Genomic DNA, 16,452 nt, shown 5'->3' on the forward strand with positions numbered 1-16,452 from the left:
TTGGTGGGGCCACAGACAAGAAGTGCATAAATGAAAAGGTGAGGGGAATAGAGAAAGGTTCTGGAGGAGGTGGTACAGGGGCTGCAGCCTGGCCCACTCCAGGTGTAGCAGAAAGCCCCCTTTTTCTCTTGCCTGCATTTGCTCTCCCCTCTTTGGATATGTTTCTCTTTTTCTACCTTTTCTTCCTTCTTCTCTCTTTCACTTTAAGATAAGGAATTGTGTTTTAAAATTTGTGTGTGTGCATTTTGTATCTCCCCTTGTAGTTTGGTATTTTAATCTATTTGTGTGCCATGGCATTTGTAGCTTATATTTTATACTCCTTACCTTTCAACTTTCAACTGAATGTGTTTAGTTTCATAAGTAAATTATACATTGTAATGTTAACAAGGGCAGGAATCAAACTGCCCTTCCTTGTATCAGGCTGGCCCCTGAAAGAGCGAGTGAATCAGTGATTGAATGTGTAGCATGATTGAATGTGTAACACAGTAGCAGCAGACAGCAATTATCACCTGGAAGCTGCAGATCAACCAAGGGAAGAACTCAATAGAAGACAATGTAACAACCGGGAAATCTATAAACGTCACTGATCAAGGTCTAGAAGCCCCGGCCTGAGTTAATCAACGCCAGAGACCAACTTTTGGGCTGAATATCTCCAGATCGACCACTCCCAGAGCCCTATTCTAAATTAATCAATGGACTTCCAAACCTGCACGTACATGCGGACGACCCTTGGGGCTGACAGATGCCGTTCAGTAGCCACCGAGGGGGGGGAAGTCCCACGAGGGTCAATGACCCCTGGATTGGGCAAACCTGAAAACTGGGGAGTCACCAAAGTCTGCCAAGGACAGATAAAAGGCAGTGAAAAGTGACCCTCAGTGGCACCCTCTTGATCTCCAACTCAACCAGACCTGTCCAGCCAGAAGGACCAGCCGGCGACCCCCTTCTGGAAGATAACACCACGCTGAAAAAAGCCTCAACGACAGACTCCAGCGCTTGTAGCATAGGTATACCTGACTCTGTAGCCTGCTACTGTGTGTGTATGTGTGTGCATGTGTGTGTGTGGGGGGGACGGGGGGACCAGCCCCAAGGTGTATGATTACAGTGTTTCAATCCACCTAATAAACTAGAATTTTAAGGATCCCGAGTTGAACATTTGTAGCCAACACAGGTACACCTGCTCCAAGGAGGGAGCTCGGTTGGCAACAAGGACAGGTGTCTGCATGACAGGATGCTGGGGAAGATGGAACTAAGAAGGTTTGAACGAGTAAGTGGCAGCTCTTATATTCGAGGGCTTCACCAGATGACAAAAATCCTGTGACGAAACAGACCCTGTGTTTCGGCTGGCGGCTCCTGGCCGGCTGCGCTGGGTCATCCGGCAGCGGCGCTCTCCGCCATAGCGGCAGGTGCCCAGTGCCCGGTGCCGGCTCCCCCCGGGCCGCTCGAGGCGGCCGAGTCACTTGAGGGCGGCAGCAGCCGGGCCCTGGCCCCGCGGGGCCGCAGCGGTGCGGCAGGGCGGCTCCGGCCCCCTTGAGCGCAGCGGCCGCTCCACGCACCGGCACCCCTGCCGCACCCTCGCCCCACGGAGCCGGGCACAGGCCGCTGCCGCTCCCGGGCCGGGGCTCGGCGGAGAGGAGGCCAGACCCCGAGCGGGGCACGGGGGGCTCTGCCGGCAAAGCCCCGGGGCTCCGGGGGGCTGCAGGGCCTTGCCCTGGCCGCCGGGCGCAGAGGCGGGTCCCGGCACCTGCCGTCCCGGGGGTGGGCCCCGCTCGCCCCCGCGCCGGCGCCGGCTCAGTCACTTCCGGAGCGGAGCCGGGCCGAGCTGGGCCGGGCCGGGCAGCAGCAGCAGCAGCGCGATGGCGGCGGCGGCCGAGAAGGAGGCGAGCCAGCAGAGCACGCTGGGCGCCTACTCGCCCGTGGACTACATGAGCATCACCAGCTTCCCGCGCCTGCCCGAGGAGGAGCCGGGCGGCGCCGCGGCCGAGAGCTGCCTGCGCGCCAGGAAGGAGGAGGACGCGTTCCTGGGCGAGCAGGACACCGGTGAGCGGAGCGGGGCGCCCGACCCCGGCCCCGGCCCGGCCTCGCCGCAGCATCCCTATCCCCATCCCCGAACCGCCGCGTCCAGCCGGCCCCGGCCTTGCTGCCCCCGTGCCCACGCGGCTCTTCCCCCTCTCGCCCGTGAGCCTCCCTCCTCCCGGTCCTCGCCCCATCTGTCCCCGCTGGCAGCCTCCAGCCAAGGGTCTCTGCCCTGCACCCGCTCACTGCTGCCGCCCCTCGGGCCCTTTCTCGGCTCCCTTCATGCCCTCTGGTTGCTGCTTCCATCCGTCCTCCCTGCCTCCCCATTTCTTTCCACCCCCCAGACACTATGTTGCTGCCTCCTCAGCCCCGCAGCTCGGCTCCTGTCACAGAGACTCCAAATTCCCCAGTCACTGTGAACCGGCTTCCCTGCTCCATCCTGGCCCATCACAGCTCTCCTTTGAGGAGGACTTGGTGCTCCTCCTGATGCTGGGGTAGCCGGGCACCATCACTGATCTTCAGAGGCTGCCAGGGGACTTCTGCCTCCTTCCCCACAACCCACGCAAGGCTTGAAAGCCTTGGGGCACCTTTCATGCCTGATCACTTCATGGGGCAGGGCCTATCTGGCACCCTGCCCTGTCTGGGCAGGGCCTGTGTGAGTCCCACCCTCTCAGGGGTGGCATTTCTATGGGCACTGGGGATTTCATTCATCAGGAGAAGGAACCACTCGGAGCACAGGCAAACCCCACCTACTGGGGGCAGAGCTTCTACGGCCCTTGCCTATAAAAGGCAGGTCCTCTCTGACTTGTGGGTGGCCAACCTGCAGCCTGTTTGCCACAAGTGGCATGGGTAGCCTCCATGTGTGGCAAGGGGCAAACCAAGGGGAGGGTAAATAGCACCGTGGCAGATAGGGTAGGGACCAGAAAACAGTGAAGCAGACTGGGCACGGAGCACAGGGCAGGAAACATCAGAGCAGCCAATTGGGCAGAGGAAAAGGATCAGAGTGGTACTCGGGGAGGACGGAGAGAGAATTTTTGGCACATCTTCCAAAAAGGTTGCCTCCCATTGCTGTATCCCCAACCTGTGTTTGAAAGAACTTGGCTAGATACGGCCCAGACACACCCACCCCAGTGATCCCTCCCTTGGTGTAAGGGTGACTCCCTAGGAAAGGTAAACTAGGACTTCTAATGTAGACAAGGCCTAGCCATACCTTGAATTGGGCCAAATCCTGGGGAATGATTTGGGGTCATAGTCAAGATACAGTTATGTTCTATTTGTTTTCCAAATGTATACCAGACCAGATCTGGCTTAGTCTACTTTCTTTTCTCATTGTCTTCTAAACCAAGGCTGCACAACTTCTAAGCAATCTAGGGTCACATGTCACGGGGGCTACACCAATGTGGGACATGGGTCCTGGGGTGCACCCTGTATGAATGCCCCTACCCTGCTGTACTATGCCTGCATAGGCACTCCCTACACCCCCCTGCCTTTGCAGGTGCCCCTTTCCCCCACTGCTACGCTGCACACTCGCATGGCCTCAGCTTCACCCTCAACTCCCAGCACTGCACTGCACCACCTCATCCCCTGGGGGAGATGCAGAAGGCAGAAGCTGGAGGTGGAAAATGGAGATTCTGATTCCTGTTACAGCCTGATCAATGGGGGCAGCAGCAGCTGGACTGGAGCTGAGGGGCCTCAACAAAACCATTCCTGGGCTGCATGTGGCCCATGGGCCACTAGCTGGACAGCTTGGTTTTGAATATAAGACAGTGAACCTGGGATCTAAGCAGCTGTCAGGAAATGTCTTCTCTCAATTTGGTACTGTCCCTCTTTTTCTCCCATGACTCTCCACAGCCTCCTAAGTTTCCCCTCCATTATTCATCAATCTATGCAGCCTCCCATCTTTCCTTGTCCCTTGCACTGATTGCCTGGAATGCTACAACATTTTTTTTAATTCATAGTTATCTCTGGTGTTTTGTAAGGCTGAAATCTCATGTCCTCATCTTGATTGTCCTCTGCCTAGTTTCTCATTTCAATTTGTCAGACTCTCCCTGTAATCACAAACACTGAATCAGTTCTGGAAATGCAGTACCAGCTGCAAAGGCAGATAGATATTTGCAGAAAGTGGTGGATTGTTCCTATCAAATGCTTGGTTTGAATTAAATTAGCTGCTGTTCTTTTTATTTTTGACAAAGCCCTTTACAGCTTTTTAAATGAATAGTTTCTTCCTGGACAATCAAAAGTTGTATATTTTTCTTGCAATCCCAAACTAAATTTCTCCATCCTGACTGAGCCCTCTCAACAGCTTAAAAAAAAAAAAAAAAAAATTTCTAGCAGCAAATTCCTACCTGCAACCTAGTGGTATAGAGACAAGGACCACAGGCCAGGCTCTTCCTTAGTGAATTGCTATTGACTTCAGTGGACTTACGTCAGGAATTAGTTTGGCTGAGTACAGTGGTTCATGTGACCAGCTCTCATTCCCAACAAATGAAGTAGTGAGGTGTTCAATTTGTTGTATCAGGCAGGCTATCTCAAGGCACGGACTGTTATTTAATACTCCTAGTCAGGTCTACTGACTCTGAAGGCTGAAAACCAGCTTGCAATTGCAGTTTACATTTTTTCATCCCCTTGATTATATTCTAACAATTAAATAAGCTTTCATGACCTATTTTCTTTTAATTCTATTCTAGTTCCCCTTCACTTTCAGGTCTAAGAGAGCAATGCCTCCTTAATTACTTCACTTTGAAATCTATCGGCAAGGTAAAGGGGAAAGAATTCCAAACAGCCATATCTTTGTGTGCGCAAAATGCAAGTGCAATTTCATGCCTCATTTATGTGTTCAGTTATCCTGACTGTGCATGCCAATTTCCAGTTCTGGTTATTTGCATACACAATTACTGGAGTCCTCTGCAATGCTGCTGTAATTTCATGTAGTCTTATGTTATGCAATTGCATATGTAACATAATATGATGTTTTCTGTATTCTCACATCTATGCCATTGTATTAATTAAAGATCAAGATATATTAATAGCTTGAAAAAATCCACTTGTGCACCAAGTGCTAGCATTGTTTGTCAAATTGAGTGGGATGGGAACCTACATTTTAATTTTCTGCCAAATCTGTGCTTCTGTTCCAAAAAAGTATAGTTCTAGGGTTTTGAAGAAAAATTTCCAGGGAGACTCCAGTGCCATTTTTCTGAGTCTTTCACCAGGCAACTCCCATGCTCCTTTTGCTTTCTTTTCTCACCAGACCCTACAAGTTCTGTGTAGGTGGCCCTGGAATCTTGAAGTGCAGGTTCACAGAAGAAACCAGTGTATGTCTGGCTACTAAATGGTGTTTGGTAGCTTGTCTTTCCAGAGAAAGGGAAGTTCTCATGGGGAGGACAAAGAGCAGGATGGTGCTCTTGGAGATTTCTGCCTCACTATCCTCCTAAGATCTAATGGTCTATAATGCTTTTATTCTCACAAGGGCTCTGAGAAGTTGATTGGGAAAAATGAGACATACAGATGAGAAATGACTTGCTCCAAGCCACATAAGTTAAACCCAGGTTTCTCAAACAGTAAGCTAATATTCCAACCCCCTGGACCATCTTTTCTCTCAGGAGTCTCTTTTTGGCTCTGCCATGGATTCCTGTGTGACCTTGGGAAAGTCACATGTCCTCTCCATGCTTTTGTTTCCCCATTTATGAAATGGAAATATTAACACATCTTTGGGGCTTTGTGAGGCTGAATTTATTCCTTGTTTTGAAGGCACTATAGATATGCTATCATGCTTTCATTGCTTTCATGTTGAGCTTATACTGTATGGTGATTAAGGTGACTGGGTAATACACATGGTTTAAAGCTCTGAGTAGTGCAGGAAGAGCTCAGTACAGTGTGTGCTACAGAGACATGTGCATAGGGGCTTATCTTTTTGGTGTGCTGTTTTATTACCAGTTTCTCTCTAAAAATACCTCTAACCTCCCTTAAAGGCTGCCTTGCTGTGAACCTTCCATAGAAACTTGCCAGTCCTGCTCTTTCATGCTGACTAATGAGAGCTGCCAGAGCCCCCACCAGCTTCTGAAATAGCCCTTCTACTTCTCCCTTCCTGACAGTGTTTAGATCCCTCCAACTGCAAGGCCATCCTGTCAGATGCCTCTAGCTGCCTAATCCTCTGCCCTGTTCCAGCATGTCTACTACTTGGTGGTCAGACTTTGCCTGGGACCCCAAGAACCATCTGTCCCATGCTGATGAAACTGTTGTGAGCGCCAATATAGGAGGAGTTCTTGCAGGGATGGTAGGGAGTGCATGAGTGGGCAGAGGAGAAGAGCTGAAGCAGATGTGCTGGGATTTTGCTTGCAAAGGAATTGGGCATATGATGGAAGAATGGGCAGGTCACCAAGGACGCATACCAGGAAATAGTCAGAACCTGCAGGAACAAAATCAGGAAGGCAAAGATAAAGAATAGCTGTACCTGGCAAAGGAAATTAAGAACAACAAGAAGAGGTTCTATAAGTATGTTGGCCATAAAAGTAGGACCAAGAAAGCTGTGGGTCCACTGTTAACAAGCCAGGGGCAACTCTTAAGAGAAGATGCAAAGAAGGCAGAGCTATTCAGTAGCTACTTTGCCTCAGATTTCACAAAAAAATTAAGCTGCAGCCAGACACCTAATATGGATTATTTGGATACAGAAGGGGGCAGGCTGAGGGATGAGATAGCAAAAGAGATGGTCAGAGAGCTTTTGGTGGGTCTGAATGAGTTCAAGTCAGCAAGGCCAGAAGAACTTCATGCCAGGATCTTGAAGGAACTGGCAGAGGAGATCTCAGAGCCCTTGGCAATGATCTTCAAGAAGTTGTGGGAGACAGGCCAGGTACCGAAGGACTAGAAAAGGGCCAACATAGCGTCCCTCTTTAAAAAAAGGAGAAATAGGGGAACTACAGATTAGTTAGCCTTACCTCAATACCTGGGAAGTTATTAGAGCATATCCTAAGGAAAGCCCTTTGCAAGCACCTGGAGGAGAAAAAGCTGATTGCAAGTAGCCAGCATGGATTTATGAAAAACAGATCATGTCAAATGTCCCTTCCAGGCCCTAACATGTATGAACTATGAAACCTGAACTCCTATTTTGACAAAGTAACTACTTGGATGGATGACGGGAATGCTGTGGATATAGTGTATTTGGACTTCAGCCAGGCTTTTGACAAGGTCCCACATGACCTTCTCATAAACAAATTGGAGAAACGTGGACTGGACAAAACTACTGTATGGTGAATAGGTAACTGGCTCAAGAGCTACAAGCAAAGGGTAATTATTAATGGATCCACATCAGAATTGCAGAAGGTTTTGAGTGGAGTCCCTCAGGGGTCTGTCCTGGGCCCTGTGCTGTTCCATATGTTTGTTAATGATTTGGATGCTGGCATAGAAAGCTTCTTGAGCAGGTTTGAGGATGGCACAAAACTGGGAAAGATTGTGAACACATTGAAGGATGTAAGTGCAATTCTGAAGGATCTCGACAGATTGGAAAGCTGGGCTAGAGCTAATAGAATGAAGTTCAATGTGGGCAAATGCAAGGTGCTACACCTCAGGAGGAGTAATCAAAAGCACAAATATAAAATGGCTGACACCTGGTTGGATGGCAGCACTATAAAAAAGGATCTGAGAGTCTTGAAAGATCACAGATTCAGTATGACTCTGCAGTGTAATGCAGCCTTACACAAGGTGAATACAATTTTGGGATGCATCAATAGAAGCATTAGGTGCAAGACATGGGGGGGTTATAGTATTAACATGGACAAATTGGAGAGAGTCCAGTGGAGGGCAACAAAAATGGTTCGGGGGCTGGAGCACATGACTTCTGAGGAGAGGCTGAGAGAACTGGACTTAATTAGTTTAGAGAAGAAAAGACTGAGAGGAGATTTAATAGCAGCCTTCAACTACCTGAAAGGTGGTTCCAAAGAGGATAGAGCTGGACTGTTCTCAGTGGTGGTAGATGGCAGAACAAGGAGCAACGGTCTCAAGTTGTATCAAGGGAATTTTAGGTTGGATATTAGGAAGAACTTTCTCACTAGGAGGGTAGTAAAACACTGTAACATGTTACCCAGAGAGGCTGTGGAATCTCCATTCTTGGAGGTTTTAAGACACAACTTGATAAAGGCTTGGCTGGGATGCTCTAGTTGGGGATGGTCCTGCTTTGAGCAGGGGGTTGGACTAGATGACCTCCTGAGGTCCCTAATTTTCTATGATTCTATGATAGTACCTCTGTATTTGGAACTGGTTAGGCCTCATTTGAAGTATTGTGTGCAGTTCTAAGCTTCACATTTTAAAAAGCATGTGAAGTTAGAGAGGGTCCAGAGGCAGGCAATAAAGATGATAAAGGGCTTGGAAAGTAAGTCATACAAGGAGAGGCTGAAGGAGCAAGGCATATTCAGCTTGCGGAAAAGGCACTTAAGAGGGGACATGATAGCAGTCTTCAAATATCTTAAACACTCCAATAAATAATAGGAAAAGCACCTTTTCTTTCTTGCTGCAGAAAGGAAGGTGTGAACCAACAGCTTGAATTTGCAGCAAGATACATTTAGATTGCATATCAGGAAAAACTTCTTCACTGTTAGAATAGCGAGGCAGTGGAATAGACTGCCTAGGGAAGCTGTGGACTCTCCATTGCTGGAGGTGTTCAAGAAGAGGTTGGATAGCCATTGATCAAGGATAATCTAAGGATAGCTATGCTAAGGTATTTCCCATGCTCTGGGCTTTGCTGGTTGCCTATGTTATATGCCAGGGTGTTTTTAAGCCTCCCTCGGAGACATTAGGTGGTGGCTACAGCCAAGGCTGGGGACTTCGACTGGGGCGTGCCAGTGTTCCTGCTGGGACCAAAGCAAAGGTTCCTGGCTAATAGATCTCGCCCCTCTACTCAGGGTCAGACCAAATGCCATATTTGGGGTCAGGAAGGAATTTTACCCCATGGTTAGATTGGTATGGACTGGGAGTTTTTGCCTTCCTCTGTGGTAGGGGGTGTACCCCTCTACCTGAGATTTCTTGAGCATATATTGACAGCCTGTTATAGAAGCAGGACATTGGCTGCAATGGTTCCCCTGCTTTACCTGTGGCAGGTTAGGGTGTTAGGTCTGTGTTGTGTCAGGGTTGACGGTAGTCTTATGTAGAGTTTAGATTATGGTTTGTATGGACTAGTTTGGACAGACAGGCAGGGCATTGGTCTAGATGACCTCTGGAGGTCCCTTCCAGCCCTATTTCTTTATGATTCTATGAACTATTTATTTCCCGCTCTTGACATGGCTGAGCTTTGATTTCTAGTCTTGCAGCCTGTTTTGTGAGCTCTTTAGTAGCACAGGAAGTGAGTATATGAGCATTTATCTCTGGGTTACTCAGGTTTTTGTACAGAGATTCCTGCTGCTTTACTTTTCTAAGTAGGAAAGTATCAGTATTTGTCATTTGTTTTTTCCTGCTGTAGGCAAACATGTTGCTGGTGGAATGAAGAGGGTGCATGCTGGATGGAGGAAGGGACTGTGCCCCTCCTAGCTCTACAAGAAAAGTCAAGATCAAAGGTCCACCCAAGCCTGGTAGCCCACACTGGGGGGGCATGACTAAGGTATGCCCATTTCTGTAGTCAGCAGCACACAAAGGAGTAATATGGCCAGCGTCACCTTTGGCCGCCCTTGCGTCTTCAGCCTAAATGGTTAGATACCCATTCACAGCTGGATGGACTGGGACATGAGACCACAGTAAGTCTCTGGAGCTATAATAAGAAGTCTTAACCATTTTACCCCCATACCCTAACTCTGGGAGACGCTTCAATATTGAACTCCCTCCTGGTCCAGTTGTGGATCCTTGTATACAGCTTAGTTCACGTAGGTCACTTTTACTTTTGTAGCTCTGGGCCTATACATTGTTCTGTCAGAGCGTTCCAGTCTTGATCTGCATTACCCTTGCTAGTCAAGTCTTGGGGCTTCTTCCATAGCCTGAACCCAAGACTATGCACAGCCCTGCCAGGGTTTCTTAGCCACCACCTGTAGTCTGTGGCCTGATCTTGTTTTGAGAAGAGGCACCCAACTGTGCACTGGTGACTAGGATGAGAACATCAAGCATGATTCCATTTGTGACCTGATGTAGGATTTCTGCCCTAAGCTCTTGAGGTGAAAAGCAGGAGGGTGATGAAAGAGCTACTTCCTCAACTTAATGCTCTGCACAAATAGTTTTTTGATTTAAGATTGTACATATACTTAGAGCTCAGGTAATAAAGTCCCAAGGGATTTACTCCTGATTTTATGCAGCATAACTAAAGTTAGAACTACCTGCAGTTCCAAGGGAGTTGCACCTGCTTACACCAGGTCTAAATTTGGCCCATTATCTTTAAAGTGTAATGAATGAGACAGGGCCTGGATACTGAGTGGTTACTCAATATCCAGGTTACTGAGTGGTTGCCAGTGCAATTGGAAAGAGGCTTGTAGAGGCATTAAGAGGGTTAATTAGAACTGCGATCTTTCACTTCCATTTGTTCAGCTTCATTTTTAGTAAGCCAAGCCATCAGCAGGGACAGCTGCATGAGATTTTGCAACAGGATGAGCCCTCACCTGAACAAAGAGAAACAAGCACCTCTCATGGGCTGGACGTGCTGGCCTTCCAGGTAGAGGTGAATGTAGGCTGGGGACCAGGCTAGAGATGTAACATTTCCAGAAATTTTGAAGTCATGGAAAAAAACCCTGTTTTTCCCCCCATTTATTTTTTGGAAAAAAATGGAAATTTTGGGAAAATTTGAAATATATGCAATACTTATTTTCTTAGCACCCTTTACAGATCTAAATTCACTTTGCTACTTTAAGAACATAAAATGTATTATGTATAACTTGGCTTGCTCATAAAATTATAATGTTTGGTACATTTATTAAATTTAAAAATATAGTTTATTCAGACAATAATCACCAATTTACTAATTTCATTTACCTTAAAATGTTTTTTGTTACAAATGGAGCTACAAGCTGCTGAACTCTAAGGAACCTAGCATCTCTTAGTTTTTGCCAGTTTATGAGAAGCAGGCAAAAATTAAAGTTGAAAATAGAAGAAACTATCAACATTATAGTAAAACAAAGAAAGTTATATATTCTGGACTTAGTCTCCTCCACAGTGTCAAGCATATACAGAAAACACTCATTTTTAGAAAAAGCTGAGTAAAAAAGGAACCCCTGCCCTAAGACTCGTTGAATGAAAATTTTGCTTCATGAAACTTTGTCTAATAAGTCTCTTTTTCTGAACTGTCACTATCAGCAGTTAGTGCTCTTCTGATCCTTCATGTTTATCATTTTCATGGACTTCTGAAAACTGAAGGTTTGCCTAGATTGAGACACACTTCTCTATTCTTTCACATGTTAGTTTATTTCTTGATTTGGTGTGAGTATTTCCAAACATAGACCAGTTTCTTTCACATGCGGCAGAAGATGGAGGAATCTGAAGCAGGCGAAAAGCAAGAAGAGTCAGAGGCTGTGTCATGCAAAGGACTTGCACCCATGTTGCAGGAGGGATATGCTTGCCAGAGTCCCAGACTGCATTGCTGGACCAAATACCTGAAGATGTTCTGTATTCTGCAACATTTGAAAGTACCTTTCCAACATCAAGTCCTAAGTGTGTTGTTTGTTTTGTAATCCAGTCAAATGGAGTAACGGTGCTATGATCACTAACATTTCTGCCTTTGAATCTTGGATCCAAGAGATTTACAGCAGCATGAATTGATTGGAAACAAAATTCTTCTCGTCTGTTAATAAAGTCTTTCACTTTTCTTTCTTCTGTACTTGTAAGTGGAAATACACTTAGAGTCTCAAAAACGGCTGATTTCATATGGGCCATTTGGTAAGGAACGTCTGACAAAAACACACTGTCTGATTTAGATGCAGTGATTGCTGAAGAAATTGGCTTTAGAATTTTCAGGGAGTTCTGCAGCTGAACCCGGAAGACATCCTCATCAAGTATAGTGTCCTTTACACTTCTGGGTACTTTAAGATCCTCAATTATTACTGTTTCTTGAAGAGCTTCTTTGTTTTTTAGTAAACTTTCAAATGAGATCACCACTCCACCCTATCTAGTTTTACTACAGAGTTTGAGTGTCTCTATTTTATTCTTTGCATTCTTTTCTTCCTGCTTCTTCTTAAAAGACTGCAGCTACAATATGAATAGCTTTTACATGTTTTATAAACTTCTTTTGCTCTTCTATAGATCTTTTGCAGAGTGTCCAACTTCATGATGTCATTAAAAAGCAAGTTGAGCCCATGGGATACACATCCTATCGCAGTAATATGTGGATATTTATCTATTATGATCTCCCATGCTGCTTTCATGTTACTTGCATTGTCAGTCAGCAAAGCAAATACTTCACCACTCCCAATCTTCTGTAGGACTTCACATATTTTACTACTGATATACTCTGTTCTCTCCTGTTTCAATGCTTCTGTAAAAATCTGGTTGAGGTGTTGTTATCACAAAGTTTATTATTCCTTCTCCCTGCACATTTGTCCATCCATCTGTAAGTGCTGCAAGACCAAGTGCTTCGTTGATTTTTCCTTGCACAGATTGCATTACACGTTCATAGTCTGACTCTAAAAGAGGCTTGCTCAAAGAATGTCTGCAGGGCAAACGGTATGATGGTCTTAGTAATTTAAAAGCTTTCTGCCAGTATGCATTTTCAGTTATTGACAATGGCGTCCCAGAAGAATATATTGCACTTGCAAGAGCTTGGTCAATTTTTTTCCTGATCTTCCGGTGTGATCTTGTCTACAAATGAAGCTATTGAGAGTCTTTTGTATACAATTGGTTGCAATATTTGGTTACTTGAGGATGTTGATTGGTCAACCCTTTGTGATGGTGATGTTATAAAAGAAGAAAAAGCAGCAGCAGCAGGAGGACTTCTGGATTGAAAATGTTGGAAAAAGCTACTTGCACTTTCATCATCGTGATCTACCTTCTCCTCACTTACACCCATGAAGGATTTTTTAATGTCTGCAGGACACTTCTTACATACAAGGATGTGTTTGGTCAACCTAGTAGCATTTGGAAATGCATATTTCATTTGACAGTATTTGCAAAACACTTTTTTTTCCAGAATAACTTGCAATGTGGAAATGCTTCCATATGCTAGAAGTTGGTTTCACCATTTTGCTGCGGGAGAAAAAAGAAAAATGTAATTAAGTGGCTAGCTTGCATATATAAACACTAAGCTACAGCATGTACCCATTTAGTAATGGATTGAGGAGAGGCCTTCTCAGAGTTAACTGTGAACAACTTCCCTGCCCTGCAGGCCTCACCTCACTGCTAAGGTTGGGTGATTTGTCACAAAACATCAGATTAGTAGGAATTCAGTTATGAATTACATAGGTTATGAAAATATACTAATGCAGCTAAAATGGTTTAATATACTGAATTCAGAAAAATTTAAACTCTTACCTTTCAATAAAGAAGTATACTTTCTTTCAGCTCCTTTGTGCTGCTTTTGTACTGCTGTGGATCTCAAGATCACAGGGCCAGGAGGGAGGCAGGTTCCTTCCAACTCCAAAACCTTTAGACTTGCTCTGTAGGGCTATGCAAAGCTTTGGGTGCTGATTCAATTCAGAGGAGATTCGGCCTGATTCGGTGGACAAATCTCTGAATCTGAATTGAATCAGGGGACCAATTAAAAGGTTCGAATTGATTTGAAGCTCTCCGAATTGATTTGGAGAGCTTCGGTGATTCGGGCAGTTCCTGCCCGCTGCAGCATGGAGCTGGACCTGGACTCTGAGCTGGTAAGTAGGGGCCGGGGGGGACCATGGGAAGACCCCTGCCAGGCCCCATCCCCTGGCTGCTCTCCCAGCCCCCCACAACCTCTGCCCACTCCCCCAGCACCACCCCACCATGGCTGCCTGGCCCAGCCCCAGCTCCCAGCCCTTAAAAAAAAAAAAAAAAAAAAAAAGCCTCTACTCACCAGGTCCTGTCCAGTGGGAGGGCAATCTGTGCTGTCCCCCACTGCCCCGTGCCATGTGGGGGGCTCTGCCATGAGCTCCCCGACCCCTGCCTGCTCCCCCAGCCCCAGCTCCCAGCCCTTTAAGGAAAAAAAACAACCCCTCCTCCCTGGACTCACTGGCTTTTGCAGCAGCCTCGGAGCTTCAGGGGGCTTGTGCAGAGCCACACCCCACCTGCATGTGACAGTATCTGGTGAGTCAGGGCCTTTTTCTTCTTCCAAAGAGACAGAAGCTGGGGCAGGCGGGGCAGCCATTGAGAGCAGGCGGAGGATGGGGCCTGTGTGATTTGGAGATTCGGCTGACTTGGCAGCAGCCAAATCTCCAAATCAGATTCGGCCGAATCAATTCGGGACAGTGATTCAAATCATCAAATCGAATCACTGTCCCCCAAATCGGCTGAATCTGAATCTGTAGCAAATATTAGCTGCTTCACACAGGCCTATTGCTCTTGTCTCCATTCCTGAGGCTTTTGAACAAGCAGGACAATAAGCTCCTTATTTCTAATCTCTACAGGAACAAATGGATGCTGCTGCGAGTGTCCACTCCCAGTCCTTTGAGGCCTAGTCAGGAGGACAGGGGCAGATCCACCAACCTCTAGATCAAAAGTCAATAATAGAGGAAGTCCACAAGCAAAGAAGGCACTGAATCCTTCTTCCTTCTCTTGTGGAAATGGCAGTGCCCCCTGGGGGCAGAAATGCATCTTCCTCTTGCATTTGAGAGTTGTCCTGTACTGCTTGTCCTTGGTGTATAGGAATTGTAATGATTTCATAGATTTCATAGAGACTAGGGCTGGAAGAGACCTTGGAAGATCATCGAGTCCAGCCCCCTACCCCAGGGACAGGAAGTCAGCAGGGGTCATAGGATCCCAGCAAGATACACATCCAAATGTCTCTTGAAGGCATTGAAAGTAGGTGCTTGAACCACCTCCGGCGGCAGTCTATTCCAAACCTTGGGGGCTCAGACAGTAACAAAGTTCTTCCTTATGTCCAGCCTGAAACGGTCATGGAGGAGTTTGTGACCGTTCGATCTTGTCATCCCTTGGGGACCTCTGGTGAACAAATGTTCCCCCAGATCCTGATGTATACCCCTGATAAACTTATAGGCAGCTACCAGATCACCCCTGAGCCTGGGCTTTTCCAGGCTGAAGAGTTCCATAGTTCTCAGCCTTTCATCATAAGGTCTGTTGTCCTGACCTCTGATCATGCGCGTGGCTCTCCTCTGCACCCTCTCAAGCTTCTCCACACCCTTTTTGAATTGTGGAGCCCAAAACTGGATGTAGTACTCCAGCTGCGGCCTCCCCAAGGCTGAGTACAATGGGATAATGACGTCTTGGGATTTGCTCGAGGAGCATCTATGGATGCAAGCCAGTGTTTTGCTCGCTCTACTAGCCGCAGCATCACACTGAAGGCTCATGTTCATCTTGTGGTCAATCATGACCCCCGAGTCCCTTTTGTCCATAGTGCTAGCCAGCATAGCACTGCTGAGCCTATAAGCATGCTGCAGGTTTTTCTTCCCAAGGTGGAGAATCTTGCATTTTTCGGTGTTAAACACCATCAGGTTCTCGTCTGCCCATTTCCTGAGCCTATCAAGGTCAGCCTGGATCACCCTTCTGTCCTCAAGTGTGGACGCTTTACCCCAAAGTTTGGTGTTGTCGGCAAACTTGGCCAGTCGACTTCCGACTCCAGTGTCCATGTAGCAGGACACTAAGGTGCCTGCTACTGAGAGAGCCAGGAAGACTCCTCAGGTGCTGGTTGCTGAGGCAACTATAGGGAGCTAATGATTTGCACCTGCCTAGCCAGCTGACAAGGAGGGGCAGGGCCTGGCTCCTATATAAACCACAGGCAGGAGGCCAGGTGGCAGTTCCCTACCAGCAGCCAAGGCAGAAGGAGCTCCCTGCCAGAAGGGAAAGAGAAGCCGTGCCAGGATGCCAGAGCAGCGTTGGTCACCACAGGTGACAGAGAACCCTGGTAGGCCTGAGTGCAGTTTGGCTGGAGGCTTATGTTTGCTTTGTAGCCCAGGGGCTTGTGTTTATGTTGCTGTTCGTTTATCACCGGTGGTTTGGGTGAGGCTATAAGGGGATGGAGGAGGCCTCATAGGGGGCTCACGGCAGAGTGAGGACCCCAGCCCCAGTGAGGGCATGGAGAGCCCTGGGAAAGGGGCAGCACTACAGAGAAGGCCCCAGTGAGAAGGGCGGCCCCATTGTGGGCACGGAGAGCCCCGGGAAAGGGGCAGCACTACAGAGAAGGCCCCAGTGAGAAGGGCGGCCCCAGTGTGGGTGCGGAGAGCCCCTGGAAAGGGGCAGCACTATGGAGAAGGCCCCAGTGAGAAGGGCGGTGTACGGAGAAGGCCCCAGTGGGGGTGCGGAGAGCCCCAGTGAGAGGGGCAGCATTACAGAGAAGGCCCCAGTGAGAAGGGCGGTGTACAGAGAAGGCCCACAAGGCTTAGATATACAGAACACCCGGAGCAG

General features: G+C 47.5%; 1 protein-coding gene across 2 annotated transcripts in view; it reads left to right on the forward strand.

Moving 5' to 3' along the window:
• Positions 1 to 1,762: 1,762 nt before the first annotated feature.
• GGT7 (gamma-glutamyltransferase 7) overlaps positions 1,763 to 16,452 on the forward strand; it is a 73,214-nt gene continuing 58,524 nt past the window's right edge. Inside the window, exons 1-2 of one of the 2 annotated variants that reach the window (XM_019484668.2) lie at positions 1,956 to 2,037; positions 9,458 to 9,595. Coding sequence is in view for 1 of the 2 variants with exons in the window: in XM_006266635.3 (XP_006266697.1) it covers positions 1,854 to 2,037 (184 nt within the window). In the remaining variant the exon portion in view is untranslated. Of the gene's footprint in view, positions 2,038 to 9,457; positions 9,596 to 16,452 lie in introns of both variants that reach the window. The other variant, XM_006266635.3, reaches the window with a different exon arrangement.

Source organism: Alligator mississippiensis, chromosome 9 (genome assembly GCF_030867095.1).
Source record: "Alligator mississippiensis isolate rAllMis1 chromosome 9, rAllMis1, whole genome shotgun sequence".
Classification (NCBI taxonomy): domain Eukaryota; kingdom Metazoa; phylum Chordata; order Crocodylia; family Alligatoridae; genus Alligator; species Alligator mississippiensis.